Raw genomic sequence first — 20,458 nt, 5'->3', positions numbered from 1 at the left:
TGAAGATATGTTTCCATTCCTGTCTCAAGCATTTGTCTTAGTGGAGAGAGAACAAAGGCTGCGGAGAAAATGTCTCTCCTGCTTCCTGCTGAGGATCGAATGAATCTCATCAAACTGCTGTGCTGTTGCCTCAGTCTGTGTCTATACTTTAGTGAATATGTGCTCTGATAGAGCACACACGCCACCTGCTGGTCAAGCTGATGGAGAGTTCATCAGAGCAATGAATGTGACCACAAGCCAAACCTCAACTTGGCATCTTATGACTCTGCAGATGTTTAAAGGGATTAATAAAAAGAGAACACCCAACCTTCAAAATATGAAATTGTCTGTAATTTGTGTACAGACAGCTTTATTTCATACCCTCGTAGTCCACATTATTACTTGGATTAATTGTATGACATTGTAGATTTGATTACATGGAGACACAGACTGATGTTTAGTGTGAACACATACACTGACCTGACCGTGAGCACAGAAATCCCTCCGAAAAATAACAATGAGAGAAAACTAAATAAAGCATCAGTTTTTTAATGATATTCAGGTTTTTTTGTAACATGTGTCCTTCATCTCTCTCCAGATCCAGAAAGCCTCCTGCTCTGCAGGTGCCGGAGGAGAGGAAGCGGGGAGAAAGGGAACCATTTCTCAGTACTTCACCACGCTCCATTGCCCCGTGTGTGACGAGCTGACCCAGCTGGGCGTGTGCTCGCGGTGTCGTGCTGAACCCCAGAGAGTTGCTGTCACACTCTACCAGGACATCAGGCAGTGGGAGAGTCAGCAGGACCAGCTGCTGAAGGTGAGAGGCTGGACCTGAGGGGACCGATCCTCTTGCTCAAGATCCACTGCTTGTAGTTGTTTCAAGATATAGCAATATGGATCCTTTCAATGATTAATACTTAGATTATATGGGAAATTATTATTTAAAGTTGTTTTATCTACTTCTCCCATATTGAAAAATAGAGAATACTTTTATTTACAATAATTTAACTGCGGAAAATGTTCATGTTCATTGAAGGTTTTCGCATCACCCTTGTGCACGTTGCATAGTAGACTGTGATTGGCTGCTAAGTTAAGCTGTTTTCAGACATGCACTGAACTCTGGAGATGTATAAACACACACATCTGCACAGTGAATCACAAACATCCAAACAAAGGAATAATAAATGAAACACACACATAAACGGTCTGTATTTATAAAGCGCTTTTCAAGGTTTGATGACCACTCAAAGTGCTTTACAGTACAGTTTCAACCATTCAGAAAGGGCATATTTATGTCGCACTATTGTGGGACACTTTTGGGGTTCAGTCTTCAGTCATCTTGCCCAAGGACACTTCGGCATGCAGAAGCGGACCTTCCGGTTCGAGGATGACTGGTCTACCCCCTTGAGCCACAGCCGGCACTTAAAAACTAAGAGTAGCAAGTGTCCTTCAAGCTCTGCTGCTTACTGGACTTTAAACAACAGGGTTCGATATGACTAGAAGTCAATCAGACACAGAACCCTGCAGCTCCACCCTCATGTCCTTGGCCTTAACTGTAATGTAGAGATTTGAGATGAAGCGAAGGAAGTCTATCATTCTTGTGTAAGTCATTAGAGTCTGTGTTTTACATACAGCATTTCTGTCAGAACACGGTGGGGGAGAGGACAGGATTTGATCATTAGGTGGGACTGTAACTGAAAGTTAAGTTTTTACAAGGTTGGTCCATTAACCAGTTTTCCTTGAACCAATCAGGGAGCGAATGTGGGTAGTTGCGTCATCGTTTCCGAATGCCTCATGTAGCAGCCCCAGAGTTTTCAAACTAAAGTTGGGCCAACAATGTTTCCAGACTTTTCTATTTGAGGCACTCAAAAACTCCAGGATTGTTTAAATATCAGGCGTAAACTTAGCAGCAGTGATGCGTTCTAAAACTAAGTCGTAGCGGTGTGGATGTAGCCTCAGAGTGGGATACTCCCTTCTTTTCTAACAGTTCATCTTGTCTTTTTACAGCAAGTGTTTTTAAGTCTTTGTTCTTACTGATCTCTGACCTTATCTCAGAGGGTTGTTTGGACAGTGGTTTGGAGGAAACACCAGTATAACTGTGGATTCAAACACCTTTCAGATCTATGTGAATATATAAAGTGTAAACTTCATCATAGCCTCTGGAGTCCGACCTCCCTCATCGAGTGTGTATATATGTGTGTTTTTCTGCAGGTGTGCAGGAACTGCAGCGGCTGTGCAGAGCGGCAGGTTCCCTGTGTGTCCCTGGACTGTCCTGTCCTTTACAAGCTGGCCCGGGTCAACAGACAGCTCTCCAAGGCCCCCTACCTCCGACAGCTGCTGGAGCAGTTCTGATTGGCTCCTGAACACAATGCTCTTTGCTGATTTGGTGCTAACTGTTGCCCCCACCCCATCTCAGTGTTGGATTGTCAATTCAGTTGTATAGTTAAAATGGTGCTTTGATTAAACCCTGATGGGTTTTCATCGTCCTGTAACTGCTACTTGCTATTCAACAGTTTTTCTGCATTTGCAGTCTGTCTGGTTTGAGCCTCCTGAGTGTGGGAGGGCTACAAATCTCAAGACAACACTCTGCATTTCTATATGACGACTGCAGGCATGTAAATACTTCCTGTACATCTCCATCTGTGACCCCGCTGTTCACTAGCACCAGAGAAACTCTTGCTCTGGCCATGAAGGCAATCAAACTGTCTTTATGCGTTCTGTTTTTCATTCATTTCACCTCGATTGTACTGATGTCCATTTTGACAGATTTGACTCGTCAAACTCTCTTCAGAGTGGAAACTGATACTATTTCAGTTTTTTTTAAATCTGGGACTGTTGCAATACTGTATTTTGATAATGTATGTCATGAAGAGTATTATTTCCCTGTGCATATGGTTTTGTGTACATTACCAATTTTCTGTGCAGAAAAAAAGCTGTCATCAAACTCTGTAAAGTCCTGATGTTCAGTTCTACATACAGCCATACACAGGATCTGTCTATTTGTATAAATTGTAAATAGTGATTATGAAGGAGTCGTTTCTGTGTTTTTAATGGACATTGCTGTAGGTGGAGGTTTGAGATTGATATAATAAAAAGTCAATGTATCTGAACGTTTTCTTTCAATGATTTAGTTCATTAAAAAACTTCATGAGTCACAGTAACAACACATGGTTAAAGAACCACCCGCCACCGGACACTTAACAGGACATAACAAAAACTGCCAATTACAGAAGTGCATACAACACGTAAACAACCATCACCGTCACACATTCAATGCAGAAGTGCAAAATCAAATTCCAGTTTTAAGACATCAGTTTTTGGCAGCATGAGGATGAAGAGGATACGTGTCCATGGCTAAACTCATTCACTCTGCTCATCCGTCCTTGAGCAAGGCACTGAATTCCTACCAGCCCTATGGCTTCTGTTCAATAGCTGACCCTGACCTTTGACCTCATTGTGGAAGGAGCAGGTCGACGCAAAGTCCTTCACAATTAAAAAAACTCGTAGTGTCACAGACTTCAGAACCTTCATCCAGCCGTTTTAAGACTTGAAGCTGCCGATGTTCTGTGAACGATCAGAAGTATATTGAAGTGTTTTCAGTTCAGTCTCTCTTCTCTCTGTCTGAGAGCAGCAGCTTGCGTCTGGGGGAGTCTCCTACCAGCAAGATGGAGTCTGAGGAGGAGGCTGCTCCTGCGGACATAGGCTCCATCCCACCGCTGACATCGGGGGGAGACAAAGCCTTGCTGGGTGAACTCAGGAGACTCGCTGTGTCGTCCATCTCAATCACCTCAAAGTCTGCATCATTCCACTGATCCGCCTCCATGTCTGGCTCCTCCTCCTCCTCTTCTTCATCATTGGCTTCTGAATCCAGCAGCGCCTGACGGAATTCGCTGTCGTCAGCTTCGGTTCGACCCGTGGTGCGGGGTTTCCTGCTCTGGCCATTTGGGGCAGAGGCCAGCTTGTACATGACAGGGAAGAGGATGGAGGTGAAGGTGGCAGTGATGAGTGACAGGTACATCAGTAAGGGGTAATGGTAGAACTTTCCCAGGAAGCCTACAAGAGCGGGCAGCACCATCTCACCCAGTGCTGAGCCCACCACAAACACTGCTGCTGTGTTGCCCGTCACTGTGGTGTACTGCTCCATCCAGGAGATGCCACTGGGGAAGATCGTGGACATGGAGGCTCCATAGAGACCAGTGCAAACCCACAAGACTACTTTCTCCGTGCTGAAGAGGCAGAGGAGCAGCGAGGAGATGGTGGAGCCCACCAGGCTGAACAGGATCAGGGTCCCCGGGTACGCACACGCCGCAAAGAAGATGGCAAGCCCTCGACCGGCAGCAAACGTTGCCCAGAACAACGAATTCAAACCGGCTGCTTGTGACTGTTGCATGTGTGCGTAGTCCTTGGCGAAGTTGAAGATGAAGGTCCCGTATGCCACCTCAGCACCTACGTAGCCAAAGAAAAAGAAGAAGAGCAGGACCACAAGAGCGGTGTGGTGCTTGGCCACCAGGGGCTTTCCTGACGACGTGCGAGCTTTGTCACGGGACATGCTGCTGCGGGTGTAGAGGAAGAAGAAGAGGAACGAGATGAGACCGACAAAAGAGCCGATCACAATGTAGGACCACATAGACTTGAGGGTGCTGCTCCTGCTGTTGATGAAGCTGATGAATGTGTGAGCATCAGAGACTGTAGGGATTTGTTCTGTGGCGGCAGGAGGTGTTGAATTGGTTGGTGTGGGTCCCATGCTGCTGTTTCCATCTGGCCCAAACAGCATCTTTGCTATGATTGGAGACACAAAGGCCCCAGCAGCAAAGCTGAAGTGAAGAGCCTGCATGTGAGGGCCTCCCTGCTCACCCCAGGTCTGCAGGATGAGCACGTTCCCACCTGACAGACAGACAGACAGAACCACTGATTATACAACATCCACCAGAAGATCTACCTTCTTGCTGCTGCTGTTTACTATTGTTGTGCGAAGTCCTTTGTTAGTGAAATCAGGGTGTGACCCAGAGACCAATCAGCAGGGTATAAAGAACGACACACAATGGATTTGGCCTCACACAAGCACTGTGCCAAAATCAGGTCCACTCTCTCCCATTCTCGAGTGGTTTTGTACTTGTTTTGCTGCGTTTCCAAATCACAGCACAGATGGATAACATGAACGTGTCTCTGTTGATATGATTCACCGGGCTTTTACAACGTGACGTGTCTTAATTTCATATTTTACACCCTTCCCACAGTGTGACAAACAGTAAACTTATACAATCACTTACACAACCTGTTTTTCCCCTGGGGCCAATAAAGTGTCTATCTATCCATCACTCTCTCTATCTATCTTACCTTCTATCCATCAAAGAATATATTGTCAATCCATAAATCTAAGTGTTGTCTTACCTGTGTCCAGAACGCCCATAGACATCCCAATGCTGGACATGAGCAGGGTGAGGAGCAAGGCCTGGGTACAGAACGGGATAGCACACATTCCAAAGGATGTGACCAGCATCGATAAACCTGGAAAGACAGATCATTTCATTTCAGCTGAAGTCCAAACAGTCAGAAGAAGTGTGACGTGTCCAACATCTATCAGCCATCTGGATGTGAGGACTTCAGACACGTGCCACAGTGATTAAGTTTACTGCTTGATGACTCATTGCCTGGATGAAGACAAAGTAAAGTTGTACTTTTTGCAAAATTAGAAAGAAAACATCTAAAATGATAAACGGTAGCATAGTGCACTCTTTCAGGTTTCAGTTTTAAAACTGGCAGAATAATGTTGGACAGAATGGCATAATCTGGTTATGCTCTATAACATGTAGACGGGAATATGAACGGAATATTCTTGTTCTGAATAAAGTCAAAAGAGGGAATATTGGTGTCCATGTAGAAGCAGTCAGTGAAAACAAAGGATGATGCTGCTTACTGAGGGAACTGTTTAGTTTCTCTATAATTTTCTATAAGTCTTAACCGTACTATGTTAAGAAGCCTGTGATGATGCTTGTTGTGATTTGGCTCTATAGAAATACAATTGAATTGAATTAAATCAATGCCTCATCCTACTGCCTGAAAATCACATGAGCTTCTTTCAGACATGTATTGAACTCCTGGAGATCCTCCGAGTCCGAGTGAGAGCCTCCAGAGTTTCTGCAGACTTTCTCTACCTGACCTCCAAGTAACTCCACAGGAGTCGATATGTGAGAACACAGCAAAAAGGTCCTCCAAAGGATTCACCGCGAAAACTTCCCGCTGTGGTGTGCATTTGAGAGAGGAGACCTCTGGACTCCAGAGTTCCTTCGGCGGTCACGTCTGAATACAGCTATGAAGTCATGCAACTGTAGAGTTTTACACTCCTCCGACAGGCAGCTGTGGTTAGCAGGTTGCCTTTGAGTGGCTCTGGGTGTGCGGCTCAGACTATCAACGCTTCTTTCACCAGCAGCAATTTGCAGTTACAGCATAATGTCTACAAAACCACATAGAATAAACACATTTGAAGGAGGGGTTACCAAGCAGCAGGTGGGGGCTCATGCAATCGAAGAGAAGGCCCCCTACGAGGGATCCTCCTATGTATCCTGCAGAGCGACCGACGAAGATGTAGGACAGGTTGCTGATGTTCTTCTTCACATTCACAGCCAGGTCTTCAAACGTGGGGCCAAGAACTGAGATACTCATCCCCTAGAAAACAAGAAAATTGGTTGTGAAGGTTTAGAACAAGGTCGAATCTGTCAGGGAAGGTCATGTGACTGGTTCTCAATCTACCAGCTGAAATATCATGTACAGTGCTGTGAAAAAGTAATTACCCCCTTCCTGGTTTGTTATGTTTTTGCATATTTGTCACTCTTAAATATTTCAGACCATTAAACAAATTTTTATATTAGACAAAGTTAACCTGAGTAAATATAAAATGCAGTTTTTAAATAATGATTTCATTTATTAAGGGAAAAAAGCTATCCAAACCTACCTGGCCCTATGTGAAAAAGTAATTGCCCCCCCATGATAAATCATGAATGAATTGTGATTAACAAAAAAATTTGGAAAGCTGAATTAAATTTCACTAGCCACACCCAGGCCTGATTACTGCCAGACCTGTTGAATAAAGAAATCACTTAAATAGAACCTGTATGACTAAGTGAAGTAGGCTAAAAGATCTAAAAAAGCAACACATCATAAAGAAATTCAAAAAATGATGAGACGCAAAGTAATTGAAATGTATCAGGCTGGAAAGGGTTACAAAGCCATTTCTAAGGCTTTGGGACTTCAGTGAACCACGGTGAGAGCCATTATCCATATATGGAGAAGACTTGAAACAGTGGTGAACCTTCCCAGGAGTGGCAGGCCTACCAAAATTACTCCAATAGCACATCGACGACTCATCCAGGAGGTCATAAAAGACCCCAGAACAACATCAAAGGAACTGCAGGCCTCACTTGCCTCAGTTATGGTCAGTGTTTGTGATTCAACAATAAGAAAGAGACTGGGCAAAAATGGCATCCATGGGAGAGTTCCAAGGCAAAAGCCTCTGCTGACCAACACAGCATTTCATAAAAACAACATCATACCAACAGTCAAACATGGTGGTGGTAGTGTGATGGTCTGGGGCTGCTTGCAGCTTCAGGATCTGGACGACTTGCCATAATTGATGGAACCATGAATTCTGCTCTCTACCAGAAAATCCTGAAGGAGAATGTCCGGCCATCAGTTCGTGACCTCAAGCTCAAGCGCACTTGGGTTATGGAGCAGGACAATGATCCGAAACACACCAGCATGTCATCCTCTGAATGGCTAAAAAAACAAAATGAAGGTTTTGGAGTGGCCTAGTCAAAGTCTGGACTTAAATCCGATTGAGATGCTGTGGCATGACCTCAAACAAGCCGTTCATGCTCGAAAACCATCTAATGTGGCTGAATTAAAACAATCCTGCGAAGAAGAGTGGGCCAAAATTCCTCCACAGCGAAGTGAAAGACTCATTGCCAGTTATCGCAAATGCTTGATTGCAGTTGTTGCCGCCAAGGGTGGCACAACCAGTTATTAGGTTTAGGGGGCAATTACTATTTCACATTGGGCCACGTAGGTTGGGATAGCTTTTTCCCCTTAATAAATTAAATCATCATTTAAAAACTGCATTTTATATTTATTCGGGTTATCTTTGTCTTATATAAAAATTTGTTTAATGATCTGAAACATTAAAGTGCGACAAATATGCAAAAACATAAGAAACCAGGAAGGGGGCGAATACTTTTTCACAGCACTGTATCTGAGAGGTTGTTACGCAGCCCTCCTTCTTGTTAATGAGCACATGTATAAACTACCCTACCTTTCACTGTGTCAACCAATATGTGACAGTAGTAACCATGGGAACATGCTAAATGAAACTTAGAAGATAAACTGATGCTAATATTCATATTATATGCATATATCTACCAGATATCATGTCAACTCTCTGTGCCCTCTTGTGCTGAAAAAGGTGCTTGTGTGGATTTTAGTTGTTGAACAACCAGTGTGCTGCAGTGAACCTTCAGTGGGAGCTGCTGCCTCACTCCCATGTTCAGTTAACAAGTGAACCAGGCCTGCATGACCCAGAGGGTTGAACACATTTGAATGTCATGTCTCACTCACTGCTCAGGAACTGATAACCTGACAGTTGGTCCGTACTAACCCTGAGCAGTTAATGATTAGAGATTTATTTTATTACTATACCTTTGTAACATGATATATGAGTCACAAAGAACGCATCTGTACACGGTTCAAATCAACTGGTAATACTAATCAAATAAATATCCCATGATAGCTCAGCCCTGCTGGGATCTGACTGGCCCCTGTCCTGTCAGTCGTCTAAACTTACTAACAATACGAAGTATATTATACAAACATGGCCATTTGTTGAGCAGTTCCAATTTCAAAGTTGTTTTTAATGAGCTTGAAGAAGTAACAATTTTCAAGATGTATTTAATGATGTCTGGCTTTGCTCATAGAATTAACAGTGGGTGCACCCCACTGAATCAGGAACTGGACATGGATGTTTACATATTACATATATTTGACCCCTCTGTGGATGTGGTGGCTCCTTATTTAGAAAAAAAACTTGATCAGCCATTTTAGTGAAGTTATTTTACTGAAACAATGGTTTCCTCTATCATTAAATCGCTAAATGTTGTGAATGTATTAAGAGAATATTTACATGCCTGTCTATCAATTCCTTATGTGACAATGGACATTAACAGGTATGTGGAAACTGAGCTTGTTATTAGATCCCTATGATGAACTGGAAGTATTGCACATTTGAAGAACCTTCATTCATTACTGTACCAGGCCCAGGAAGGAAGCGGAGAGAAGCAGGGTGAGCATCCAGCGGCCGCACGCTCCGGACCCGCCCCTCCCTCCGCCGACCACCTGCACCCGGTCGTCGCATCCCGGGTTCGTCGCCCTCTTGACCGCCTTCAGCGCGCTCTTCAGTCCTCGCCCGGAGCCGCCGTCCTTCCTCTTGTCGAACAGGGTGTCCTCCTCCTGCTCGTTTTCATCCTCCTCCTCCTCAATGCTGGCGAACCGAACGTGCTTCTTTCCCCCCGCGGAGGAGGACATACCTGTCGGTGTGTTACTCCGCTGCTGCTGGAACCTTCGCGGCCGAGCGGACACCGACACACAGCCGCTGTGGGGGATGTGTCTGCCGGTGTGGTTCCTCCCGTCAGACGCTCTCCTGCAGTAGAAGCGTGGTGAAGTCGGTCATGTCTGTTGGCTGTGAGTCAGTGGACAGCAGCAGCGTCTTTATTTACAGTCCTTGGTCTTGAGCCTTCATCTGTCACAGGCACAGCCACTGTCAGTATGGCTGCTGGAGCCAGAGATCGTCTATTCACAGTGACTCTCACTCGGTGTGGGCTATATAATGAGAAGTCCCGTCTCTCTGATTTTCAGGATCTACCAGAGTTCAGCTGCACATGAGTCTGATGGTTTGATCTGTGTCGTCTCCTGATGTGTTAATTAATCAGTAATATAGAATGTATCAGTCATATAGAATGTTTCAATAATATGAGTTGACTAATAATCTTTATATATACAGTCTATGCTAATAATCTGAAAAAACAGAGCAGCCTACATTATGACAGGTCACGTGACACTGTGTGTAAAACAAACCCTTTGGTGGCCTGAAGTTAGAGCAGAGGGAGACCTCCTGTTTTCGCTTCCTCTATGATCCAACTGACGCATTCAAAACTAAAGGATACAGGAAGTGGTGTAAATTGTAAAGCATTCAGAGGAAGTGGCGCCCTCTAGTGGGACATAACAATAGGACTTGATATGAAGATTAAGTCATTCTAAAGACCCCTGTTCACTGACTCCATCTAAATCTACTTCACCGCAGTCACTTGACAATGATGTTTAGTTCTTGTTCATATGGAGGAGGTCTGCATTCTTTAAACGTGGCTTTAGATAAAAGCATCTGTCAGATGAATAAAATGCGATGAAGAGTAGAATGAAACATATTGAGGGTCATCCTCTGTAGGGGTCTTTCAGATATTGATTTTGTAGTTTTTCCTTACTCCTGTTGAGGGCTAGGGACATGGATAGAGGATGTCACACCTTGTTAAAGCCCTATAAGACAAATTGTGATTTGTGAATATGGGCTATACAAATAAAATTTGATTGATTGATTTAATAAAAGAACAAATTCAGGTCACAAAAGTCTCTAATTCACAATGTACTCACTTAACGACACAAATATGGGAGACCAGAAAGTGGCAGTTCATTCATCATCTTCTTTCTTTCAGCTTGTTTGCCTTGTACTTACGTCTCATAAACTATTCAACTAGAATTCTATCAACTGTCCAATAACTGCAGAGCTGAAGCTCACTGATGTTCATACTGTACCAGGCACACACACGAGAACACATTACACAGAAAGTCACCAAAAGTGTAAACATATATTTTTTTACTGTCTTGATAATGTTGAAATCTGATTATGTTTACAGAAATTGCATATACTGCAGCTCATCACACATCCTGCAGTAGATATAAAATATATTTATTTCACTGACGAGAGAAATGAATAATCACACATGCAAAAAGAGAGCAAACAACACATATCAAAACGGAGCATTAAGGAAAGCGAGCAGAAAGAAATTACGCACACATAGAGCAACAAAGAACAGTAAAAGAACAGTCAAATTTTAAGGAAGGAAAACTATCTGCACTTGAAGCAATAAAAACATGCATACACATAGAGAAATGTTCTTGACAAATCCAGTGGCTGGATTGGACGGGATCGAGCCAAAAATAATAACAGCAAACAATCAAATGCTAATAAACACTGAGGCACATAAGCTCATCCAAAAAGGCAAACATGGCCCAGGAGTCCCGTTTGCCAAAAAGTCCCTTTGAAGACACTCTTACCACAGATAATACATCTTTTTGGACTTTTTCTTTGGATGGCAGAGATCCCTTCAAGAAGCAGATATAAGCCATGACTCAACTTAGTGAGCCACTGAGCGTAATAAATCAAAGAAGGTTACAATCAAAACTCAGAGGTACGGATTAAGTAATTTCTCTAACAAGAAATTACTTGAGGCTCTCATTGGTGAATATCACAAATTTGAATCAATCTAAAAATAAACTTTGAACACAGAGTGTGCCTTAAACAGTCATACATTTCATTTAAACAACAGGCTTGAAAAGAGAGGCAACTGATGTGATTTATAATAAAAATATAGATTTAAAGGAGAAACGCTGCCTAAGTTTCTCACATGTAAAATAAGACATCTCATTAAAGAGCAAAGCTTCAGGCAGCAAGATCATGTTCCAGGACGTTGTGTTTTATTAGGGTTTCTCCGGTCACACCACTCCAAAACAAACACTGGAGCAGCGCCTCTGATGGAAGAACAGGACGGTCCAGGATGGGGAAGCTCGTCTCTTTCACAACATCTGAGGTAGAGTGTCCCAGTTCTGCCACATCAACCCACAGCATCTCTGTAATGGTGTATTGTCCTCCAAAGGGTCTCTGGAGTTTTCCATAGATATGTGACATGATAGGATGGTTCACTGACACTATCTGTGAGCATCAAGATGATGCATGACAACAAGCAAACAGGATTAACACTCAAATTTCAGACATTTGCATTTCAGTACATTTGGTCTTCAATAAGTGAAATGAATGCTTCACAGCATTATTTCTCCACAAAATCTAAAAAACACACACATATTTAAAACACACCTTTTCGGGTTGAAGGTTAATGACATGGACATACATAAGAGATTCAGTCTCTCAAATGAAATAATACCATAAATGTGTAATAGCCTTTTTATAAAGAAGAGAGGAACTACATATACACCAGTAATTGCAGTTCTTTGTTGATGTTTTGAGGTCATTCATCAAAGCTCACATGATGTTAACAGAGTGAAGCTTGTTTTATGACCTGGACCCTCAGGCGATTGTAGTAGAGTATAAAGTAAAAAGTAAAAAAGTTCGGGCCAAATAACAGAGAAAACATAACAAATAAAAAAAACTACTACAATCAGTTTATATAGACCTTAACACACTGTTAATATGTTCCTCATTTAATGTTGTATGTTTAATGTTTTATGCTTCAAGCTGCTTCCCTTGAAGTGTCTGAGCACCGTTACAGCCGTTTGAGCCCAGAGCTTCACAACACTGACCCAACTATGTCTGTAACTTCTCTTCTATGAAGACATTCTCTCTGTCCCTTTAAAATACTATGAACACCTCATCCCTGGATATGACATTTGGCTTGCTCTAAGTCTACACTGAAGACAATGATAAGTGTTTCCGTAGAGATCTTTAGCAGGACTGTTCCCTTTAAAATGCGGCAAAACAAAGATGATGATTAAGGCAAAATCAAGTTTTTTCCTACCCAGAATTGGTTTCATTTCCTGTGTAATCTAGTCTTTTTATTTTTTTATTTGCGTGTATCCAAATGTGTAAAAAATGACTTATTTCCCTCATGATTGTCATCTTTGGCAAGACTGTATAGCTTTCACACTGCATTTAAACTAACACATACCACAGCATGACTTCTTTCCCCGGTGACAAATATGAAATATGCATAATTTCTTCCCATTTTCATTTAAGCTCATAAAGTTCATGAAGTTGTCCTGTTCTAAGATTAGTTCAGTCCAATTAAAATGCATAGTTCTTCAGGATCACATTCATGCACTTCAACATGTTACTCTTTCTGATATGTTTCATCACTTTGGCCTTTTCTGACATTCTCCTACTCAAGGCAGTCTCTATAGTGTGGGCTGAACACCAACACACGGAACCACACACACATACACACACACACACACACACACACACACACACACACACACACACACACACACACACACACACACACACACACACACACACACACACACACACACACACACACACACACACACACACACACACCAGACACACACACATAGCATGTCTCTCTCTGTCTGTTCAGAGTGACACTTAGAGGATAGACTCTCCAGTTTTGCTTTTTTCATCCTCCCGAGCCTTCTCATGCTCTATCATCGTTTGGGTGACGTCTTGCTCCTTGCTCAGGACTTTCTTCTCCATCCTCTTGCGCCTGGCCTCCACCCAGGGTATCAGACACAGCACAGCTCCTCCGAAGATCGGTGGGATGCCTGCCAGGTAGAAAGCCACGTCGTAGCTGCCCAGTCGGTCCCTGATGAAGCCTGCAGCAGACGAGGAAAGAGGAAAACAGGGATGTTGCCATGATTCCAGCAGGGGTAAGAAAAACACGGATGAGGTTTCAGTGTTTACAAAGTTCTTTGTGAAACACTAAAACAGCCGCCTTTTCACATTTGATGTCTTTGCACTCCACACATGAAGCTGATGTTACTGATTTTGGTACTTATATCTAGAGAGCCTTATGAACACGCACAATGCAGCTTTAGTCATATATGTCTCAAGATCAGGCCTTTTCACAAACAAACAACTCTTACTAAACACAATTCTTAATCACAATGTTTGTTTCCAGCACGCGCACTGCAAATTCAAGGTGCCAAAATGAACACTAGATGGTGCTGTGGACCTGTGAATTTATGTGGCGGGAGAACGGATTGGGTTTTTTCTTTTTTTCTAGAATATCTGTGCATGTCTTGCCATGTGTTGAGTTCCATTTTTAGGATAATAAAAAATGTAATTTTAAAATAAATAAGTTATATATAGAAAATGAAAAATTTGCTGCACTAATAAAAATGCTGTATTAAATGGTTCATAAGGGTATCATTAATTTGGTCTTAAATTATTGAAGAGCTTTGTAATAATTATGGTAAAATGTATTTTAACAGTGACTGTTGGTTTCCACTCTTAATCAGTTGAGTAGTTTTTTTGTATATCCACAGGGATGTGGCTTTGCGAATCTCTTTTGGCAGTTTTCTACAAGGCTGGGACCTCTGTCCCAGCCTGTCCCCAAAGCTCTTGGGTATAGTGAGCTGACTCTGGTTAAAGGATCGTAGATTCTTGGACGTGTACCCCATGTCCGCAAATCACAGTTTTTCTCATGGGGCTTAACAAGATGTGACATCCTCTGCCCTTAACTCTGTCCTCTGTCCTTAAGTAAGAAAAAACTAAAGAAACAAGAAGAGGTGAGAATTGCAGCAGTTTATATTACCTGCAATGGGAGGGCCCACAGTCATGGGCACGGACATCAGACCCAGCAGGAAGCCGATGGCCTGTGACACGTCTTTATCCCCAACCAGCTCGAACGCGATCGGAGCCATGATGCAGATGAAGCAGCCGTCAAACAACCCCATCAGCAGACACACGGCAATCAGCCCACCAAAGATGTGGCACAGGGGGATCATCATGGACATGAGGCCAATGACGAAGAAGGAAGCTACCTGAGAGGAGGTGAGAAAGGGCTTCTTTTTCATTTCTTATTTATCTTTTTTAACATTTCAATATAGAGACACATTTTCCTCTTGACTTATTTTTTCGCATCTCACGACCATGGAAAATGGACTGTATTTATAAGGAGCTTCGCTTATTTGCCCCTCACAGCTCCTTACAGTAACACTTTCATTCAACCATTCACACAAGAAAACGCAGCAATTCTATGACACACCATTCCTACACATGCACAGCCACCACCTTCCCATCCCCCATTTTTTTTATAGAAACAGAATCATATCATATCAATCGATCAAGATTTTTGATATTTGCATTAATTGTAGAATATTTTCAAATTTAGCTTTAGGAAACCCATGGTTGAACATGGCACACCATGCAAATTGGATAGTTTGAGGGAGACACATTATATCAGCAATAGTATTGCTAGTTATTATAAGTATTAAGAATGTCTTTGTGACAGCCAGGGGCTCACCTGCAGGTACACTTTGTTTACTCCATTGACGTAGTCTGCCACTCTGCCAAAGATGAGACGGCCCACACAGGATGTGATGCCAATGCACATGAGTAGAACCTCTTTACTGGCATCTTGTCCAAAACGTTCCTCAACGTGCTTCATCTGTGGACAACAAAGGCAACAGATGAACGCAGCTGTCGCATGGCTCTAATCCAGAGGATCAAATTAATTTGGAACATGTGGAAGAGGAAAGAGCAAAATGAACCGCATAGAAGGACAAAACTTAAAGGGCACATATTATGCCCATTTTACCACAGTTGATATGGTTCCTTGGGTTTTGAATGAAATGTTTGTAACATATTTTGGTCAAAATACAACAAGGATCATTTAAAACAGCACCTTTTTACCCTGTCTAAAACAGCCCTCCTCAGATTGACCTGTTTTGAGTGCCCCTTGAGGCCATGTAGCGAGGCTGTGACGTCAATTCAGGTCGTAATCCTATTCGACGCACTCTAGTGCAGTGAATTTCAACCTTTTTTGAGCCGCGGCACATTTTTTACATTTACAAAATCCTGGGGCACACCACCAACCAAAATGACACTCTATGGACTAACACAGTACATATAATACATATAGTTAGTAATATCATTTCTAAATGTATTAAAAAGCACTATTTTAAATTATTTCAGCCCTTTCTTACTCTTACCTTTTAATGAGCACAAATTGAATCAGATTTATGAAACAATCTTTGATTTAACTAAACTTTATTTAACGGAGACATATTATACCCATTTTATCACATTTGATATGGTTCTTTGGGGTCTTATTGAAATGTCTGTAACATATTTTGGTCAAAATACCACAAGGATAATTTAAAACAGGACCTTTTAACCCTGTCTAAAACAGATTGACCTGTTTTGAGTGCCAATAGTTACTCCCGCCGTTTAACCGCCCTTCATTGAATTTCTTCACTTTGACATTCAGAGCACTGGGCAGAAGTCACATCGCGTCAACACCCACCGTGGGCTTTCGCGATGCTTTGCTTTAATTAAACAGTCGGATTCCCCTGATCCACACAAGTTCTAAGTCAGCTGCTAGGCGCCAGCCGAGGCGCACCGCCGGAAGGGGCCCCCCGCGCGAACGGAGGATTCCCCTAGCGGGCGCCGTAGCTGAGGTGATCCGCGAGAAGGGCCCGACACGCGTCCAGAGTCGCTGCCGCCGACCGCCGTACCCGGTCCCCTCCAACGGCCCGCCTTCCGCACCGGCGACGGACACCGCCCCACGGTCCATTAGAAAGAAAGCCCCCGCACCACTGACGCCGTGAGGCGCAGCGGAATAGGACCTCCCCCCCCCAAAAAAAAACGTCGAGGCGTGCCGCACGCCGAGTCTCCGGCGTCGTGGAGAGGAGGGCGACTGCTCCCCCAGCCGCGGCACCTGCCCAGCGGTTTAACCACAAATACCAATGATAACGGTGAAAGTCAAGTTTATTACCGATGTGCAGATGTCGGTAAACGAGGCAAATATCTGCCGCTACCGATGTTCGGCCGATACTTCGGTGCAACACTAGATATTAGATAATTTCCCATGGCACACCTGACGATCTCTCACGGCACACTAGTGTGCCGTGGCACACTGGTTGAAAATCACTGCTCTAGTGTATTGTTTCTGACATAGAGGAACCACAACAAATCGTGGGAGTTGTTTTTTTCCAGAGTTTTTGGGACGGCAGACATGCCAGATACCCAAATTAACGTGTAGAAGCACTAAAAAGTGGAATTTTCATAATATGTCCCCTTTAAGCTTTAAACTTTTCAGTCTCAATCTTCATCTCTTTTACACTAGAGACTTGGAGAAAAACTTTACATATATAGTGATAAAGTGATTAGATAAAATTGAAAAGAGGAGAATATTTATCTACAGTGATTTATATTTGCTTAACGCTTGTCATGAATGGTATGGTAAGTATTCTGCATACTTTTTGTAAGGTTATCTCGGTGTAATCATAACTGAGGTTTTGAAGTGTTTGGCAGAGCTTAGGCCGACTTAGCAATTCCAGGAAGTTCCCAGATTTCCAGGCAGAGTGGTGCCTCCCCCTGCTCTGTCCACAGGACACTGCAGTTGTTATCGATGACTGTATATAAAGATGGAGGAGATGAGCGCTGCCAATAGTGTGTTTATATTCCCTACTGCACAGACATTGGCTGCAAACAACATCTACCTAACATCTATATACAGTACCAAGTTACAACACTCATATCAGACTTTCAATGGTCTTCATTTGTCCTCTGTGTTTAATCTAGTTTCCACCTTAGACCGTGAGAAAAGCAGTCCAGATGTTAATTTCCCTGACAGATTACTATATCTGTGTCCCTTCCCCCACACGGCACCAATCTGTGAGGCTCAGAGTTTGTGAGCCACAGGGAAAGAGGTGCCAGCTGTGTGGACTACTGCTACTTCTACCTCCAGGCAAATAGTGTCTGTCCTGCTCAAGGAGCCATCTGTCTCCAGCCTCTGTGGTCCCCCTCACCACCCCCTATACCCCCTGAAAAGCACAATACAATGCTGTGTATTCAGAAGTGTCCTGCTCAGAGGGGATTCTCTCATCCAAGAAGCAGTATGACGCTGTATATGTGCATACATGTATCAGCATGAGCATCAGCAGAGAGACGGATGATACACTTGATCTCAATCGAGGCTGACCCCTGCAGAGGTTAGAGGCCCAAGATATGACTGGCCTTCTCCAAGCTGAAGTTTGGTCTGAAAGGTTCATATTTATTTCACATTCATAATTTTATTATATTTGTATTACTTGCACTATGATGTATTACGTTTTACTGTCCTTTTGTTGTACCATTGCACCTATAAAGCACTTTGGTCAATCGAGTTGTTTTAAATTTGCTATATGAATAAAATTGACAGGCATAACTTAGTGAATCCTGAAATCAATCAATTGATTGTATTTTATTTGTATAGCCCATATTCCCATATCACATTTTGTCTTAAAGGGCCTTACAAAGTGCCACATCCTCTGCCCGTAACCCTCTGCAAGAGTAAGGGTAAAACTACCCAAAAAATCCATATTACAGGGGTAAACATTTAGAAACCTGAGAGAAAGCCAAATGTCATTTTATCCTGCATGGCAGGTTCAGACCCCGAGAGGCGTCAGAACTAATCACACTCTCACACATTCCTTACTATTTCTTCACAACAGCACTGTCAAATTTTGTACAAATGTAAAATGTATGACTTTGCTTTATCTTAGTTTTTCATCTTGAGAAGCAGTTGGATGGTTTTTCATCCGTAGGAGTTCACTGTGGTGTCATGTGTTGATAGTGTAAGAGCTTCAGCAGACTGTGATAGTAATGGATCATCATGAGCAATGACCAAGCAAGGCAAATGCAAGCAGCCAAAACAGCACATACCTACTGCCTTCATGATAAGATCCGCCTGGTGAAGCCTGGATAAGACACAGTGTTCCTCTGCTGTGACATAACACTGCTAATCACTGTGCAGACATGGGGTGGTAATCTATTTAACATGGCCCCTGTGTAATAGTGAGCAGCTGAGTAAATGCTACTGGGTCTCCATGCACACAAGAAGACATCCCTTACTGAACTCCCTGGCACATTCACACATTGCATCAGTTATGTCTGTTATGTATTCGAGGCTCCCTGCGAGTTTGCAGGATGGTGCTGTGTCACGCGTTGAGTTGTTAGAAATAAAAAGAAGGAAAAACCAAGTGCACCTTTGCCCATCCTCATATTTAATGAAATCAGATCTTATAGATCGAGCAGTGCTTGCAACCCCCAAGCTCCAGTCTGATGTTTATCATGGAGTTTTGGCATTAAGACACAAGCTGATCAAGCCTGACTAACTACCAGTCTGTCTCCAGTATCCAAACTCTACAGCACCCTATCTTACACCAACATTACAATACACTGACAACACGGATAAAACACCAGGCATTGATTTAAAAAGTCTGCAAATACTTATAACAGTATTATAGTTGAATTGACTGATAGCACATGATTAGTTGTCAGACCGGCATCAGAGAGCACCTAAGACTAGAACAGGATGTCATTTGGTTGTTTGCTTTTTGAGGGCCTACGTGTCTGTCATAATTTTTTCAGGAACACAAGCTCACTCTCATGTGATGCAACATGCCTAGCAGAGGGGATTGTGCCATAGACATTGTCATTTTTTTTTTAGCGCGGTCATAGTCTCAAGATGAGTGATGTATGTATATTATGACTTAGCATCTCATAATTATGACTTAGTATCTCATTATTATGAGATAGGATCTCATAATTATGACTTAGCATCTCATTATTATGAAATATTGTTTAATTATTATGACTACGTATCTCATAATTATGACTTAGTATCTCAAAATTATGAGATACTAAGTCATAATTATGAAATGAGATACTGACTGTGGGCGGGGCGCAACAGAGCCGGGAAGCCGTGGTTGAGCGGCTGCGGGGACAGCCGCCTGTCACGCAGAAGTGAGCGACTATGCATCGAGGCAGAGACCTAACATAATCGATTCATGTTTTCTGCTCCGTTCATTGTCTAAGCGATGTGCTGCTGCTGCATAATTATAACCAGCGCTGCTCCAGGATCGGAACAGACGCTCGTTAAAGGTCCGGTCGTCCTTTATGTGTCGGAAATCTGTTTCCGCCTCACTTCCCCTCTGACCTGCGCTCACTTTATACTTAACAATAAACACCAGCGCTGATCACCAGTTATTAGGACACGTACAACACTGACATTTACTTTGTGTTTGTTTGAGTTTATAAGGCACTGGTTTAAGGCACTGTGTGCACGCAGTTGCCGCACCGCACAACACGAGACGTTACGCGTCAGGATATCAGGGTTGAAGTGACGGAACGATTCAAAGTCATTATCCGACATCATCGATTAATAACTAAATAATATGATTATCAGTTTGTGTGAAGAGGGACAGAGACGAGCACACAAACACACACACACACACAAACGCACACTCCCGCAGACAGACCCTGCAGTCAGTATCTCATAATTATGAGTTAACTATGTCATAAAATCTAAGGACTTGCCAAATTAAGCTTTTAGATTTTTTTGACAACAGAAAAATATAAAATATCACCAGACTTGACTTACACAGCAGTGATCAATAACATTAACAGTGCACGAGTTTCATT

At 42.8% G+C, this 20,458-nt stretch overlaps 3 protein-coding genes across 4 annotated transcripts in view; 1 reads left to right on the top strand and 2 right to left on the bottom strand.

Moving 5' to 3' along the window:
- rev3l (REV3 like, DNA directed polymerase zeta catalytic subunit) overlaps positions 1 to 3,086 on the top strand; it is a 69,545-nt gene extending 66,459 nt beyond the window's left edge. Inside the window, exons 31-32 of the mRNA XM_053444602.1 lie at positions 578 to 793; positions 2,188 to 3,086. Coding sequence (XP_053300577.1) covers positions 578 to 793; positions 2,188 to 2,328 — 357 coding nt within the window. The 3' untranslated portion in view covers positions 2,329 to 3,086. The remainder of the gene's footprint in view (positions 1 to 577; positions 794 to 2,187) is intronic.
- mfsd4b (major facilitator superfamily domain containing 4B) lies at positions 513 to 10,150 on the bottom strand. 2 transcript variants are annotated; one of them, XM_053444604.1, is made up of 4 exons: positions 9,274 to 10,150; positions 6,474 to 6,642; positions 5,368 to 5,484; positions 513 to 4,860 (listed from the first exon to the last, which is right to left on the bottom strand). In XM_053444604.1, the coding sequence occupies exons 1-4, from the start codon at positions 9,544 to 9,546 to the stop codon at positions 3,578 to 3,580; spliced, it is 1,842 nt and encodes a 613-aa protein (XP_053300579.1). In that variant the 5' UTR covers positions 9,547 to 10,150; the 3' UTR covers positions 513 to 3,577. The 2 variants fall into 2 exon arrangements, with proteins under 2 accessions (XP_053300579.1, XP_053300580.1); XM_053444605.1 differs by having other exon boundaries at positions 9,256 to 9,330.
- A 718-nt stretch (positions 10,151 to 10,868) lies between these two features.
- Positions 10,869 to 20,458, bottom strand: part of slc16a10 (solute carrier family 16 member 10) — a 37,748-nt gene continuing 28,158 nt past the window's right edge. Inside the window, exons 4-6 of the mRNA XM_053445136.1 lie at positions 15,294 to 15,437; positions 14,583 to 14,811; positions 10,869 to 13,641 (exon numbers count right to left, since the gene is read on the bottom strand). Coding sequence (XP_053301111.1) covers positions 13,415 to 13,641; positions 14,583 to 14,811; positions 15,294 to 15,437 — 600 coding nt within the window. The 3' untranslated portion in view covers positions 10,869 to 13,414. The remainder of the gene's footprint in view (positions 13,642 to 14,582; positions 14,812 to 15,293; positions 15,438 to 20,458) is intronic.

The sequence above is a fragment of the Pleuronectes platessa genome, chromosome 17, assembly GCF_947347685.1.
Source record: "Pleuronectes platessa chromosome 17, fPlePla1.1, whole genome shotgun sequence".
NCBI classification, from domain to species: domain Eukaryota; kingdom Metazoa; phylum Chordata; class Actinopteri; order Pleuronectiformes; family Pleuronectidae; genus Pleuronectes; species Pleuronectes platessa.
This window is presented reverse-complemented; position numbering and strand designations above follow the sequence as displayed.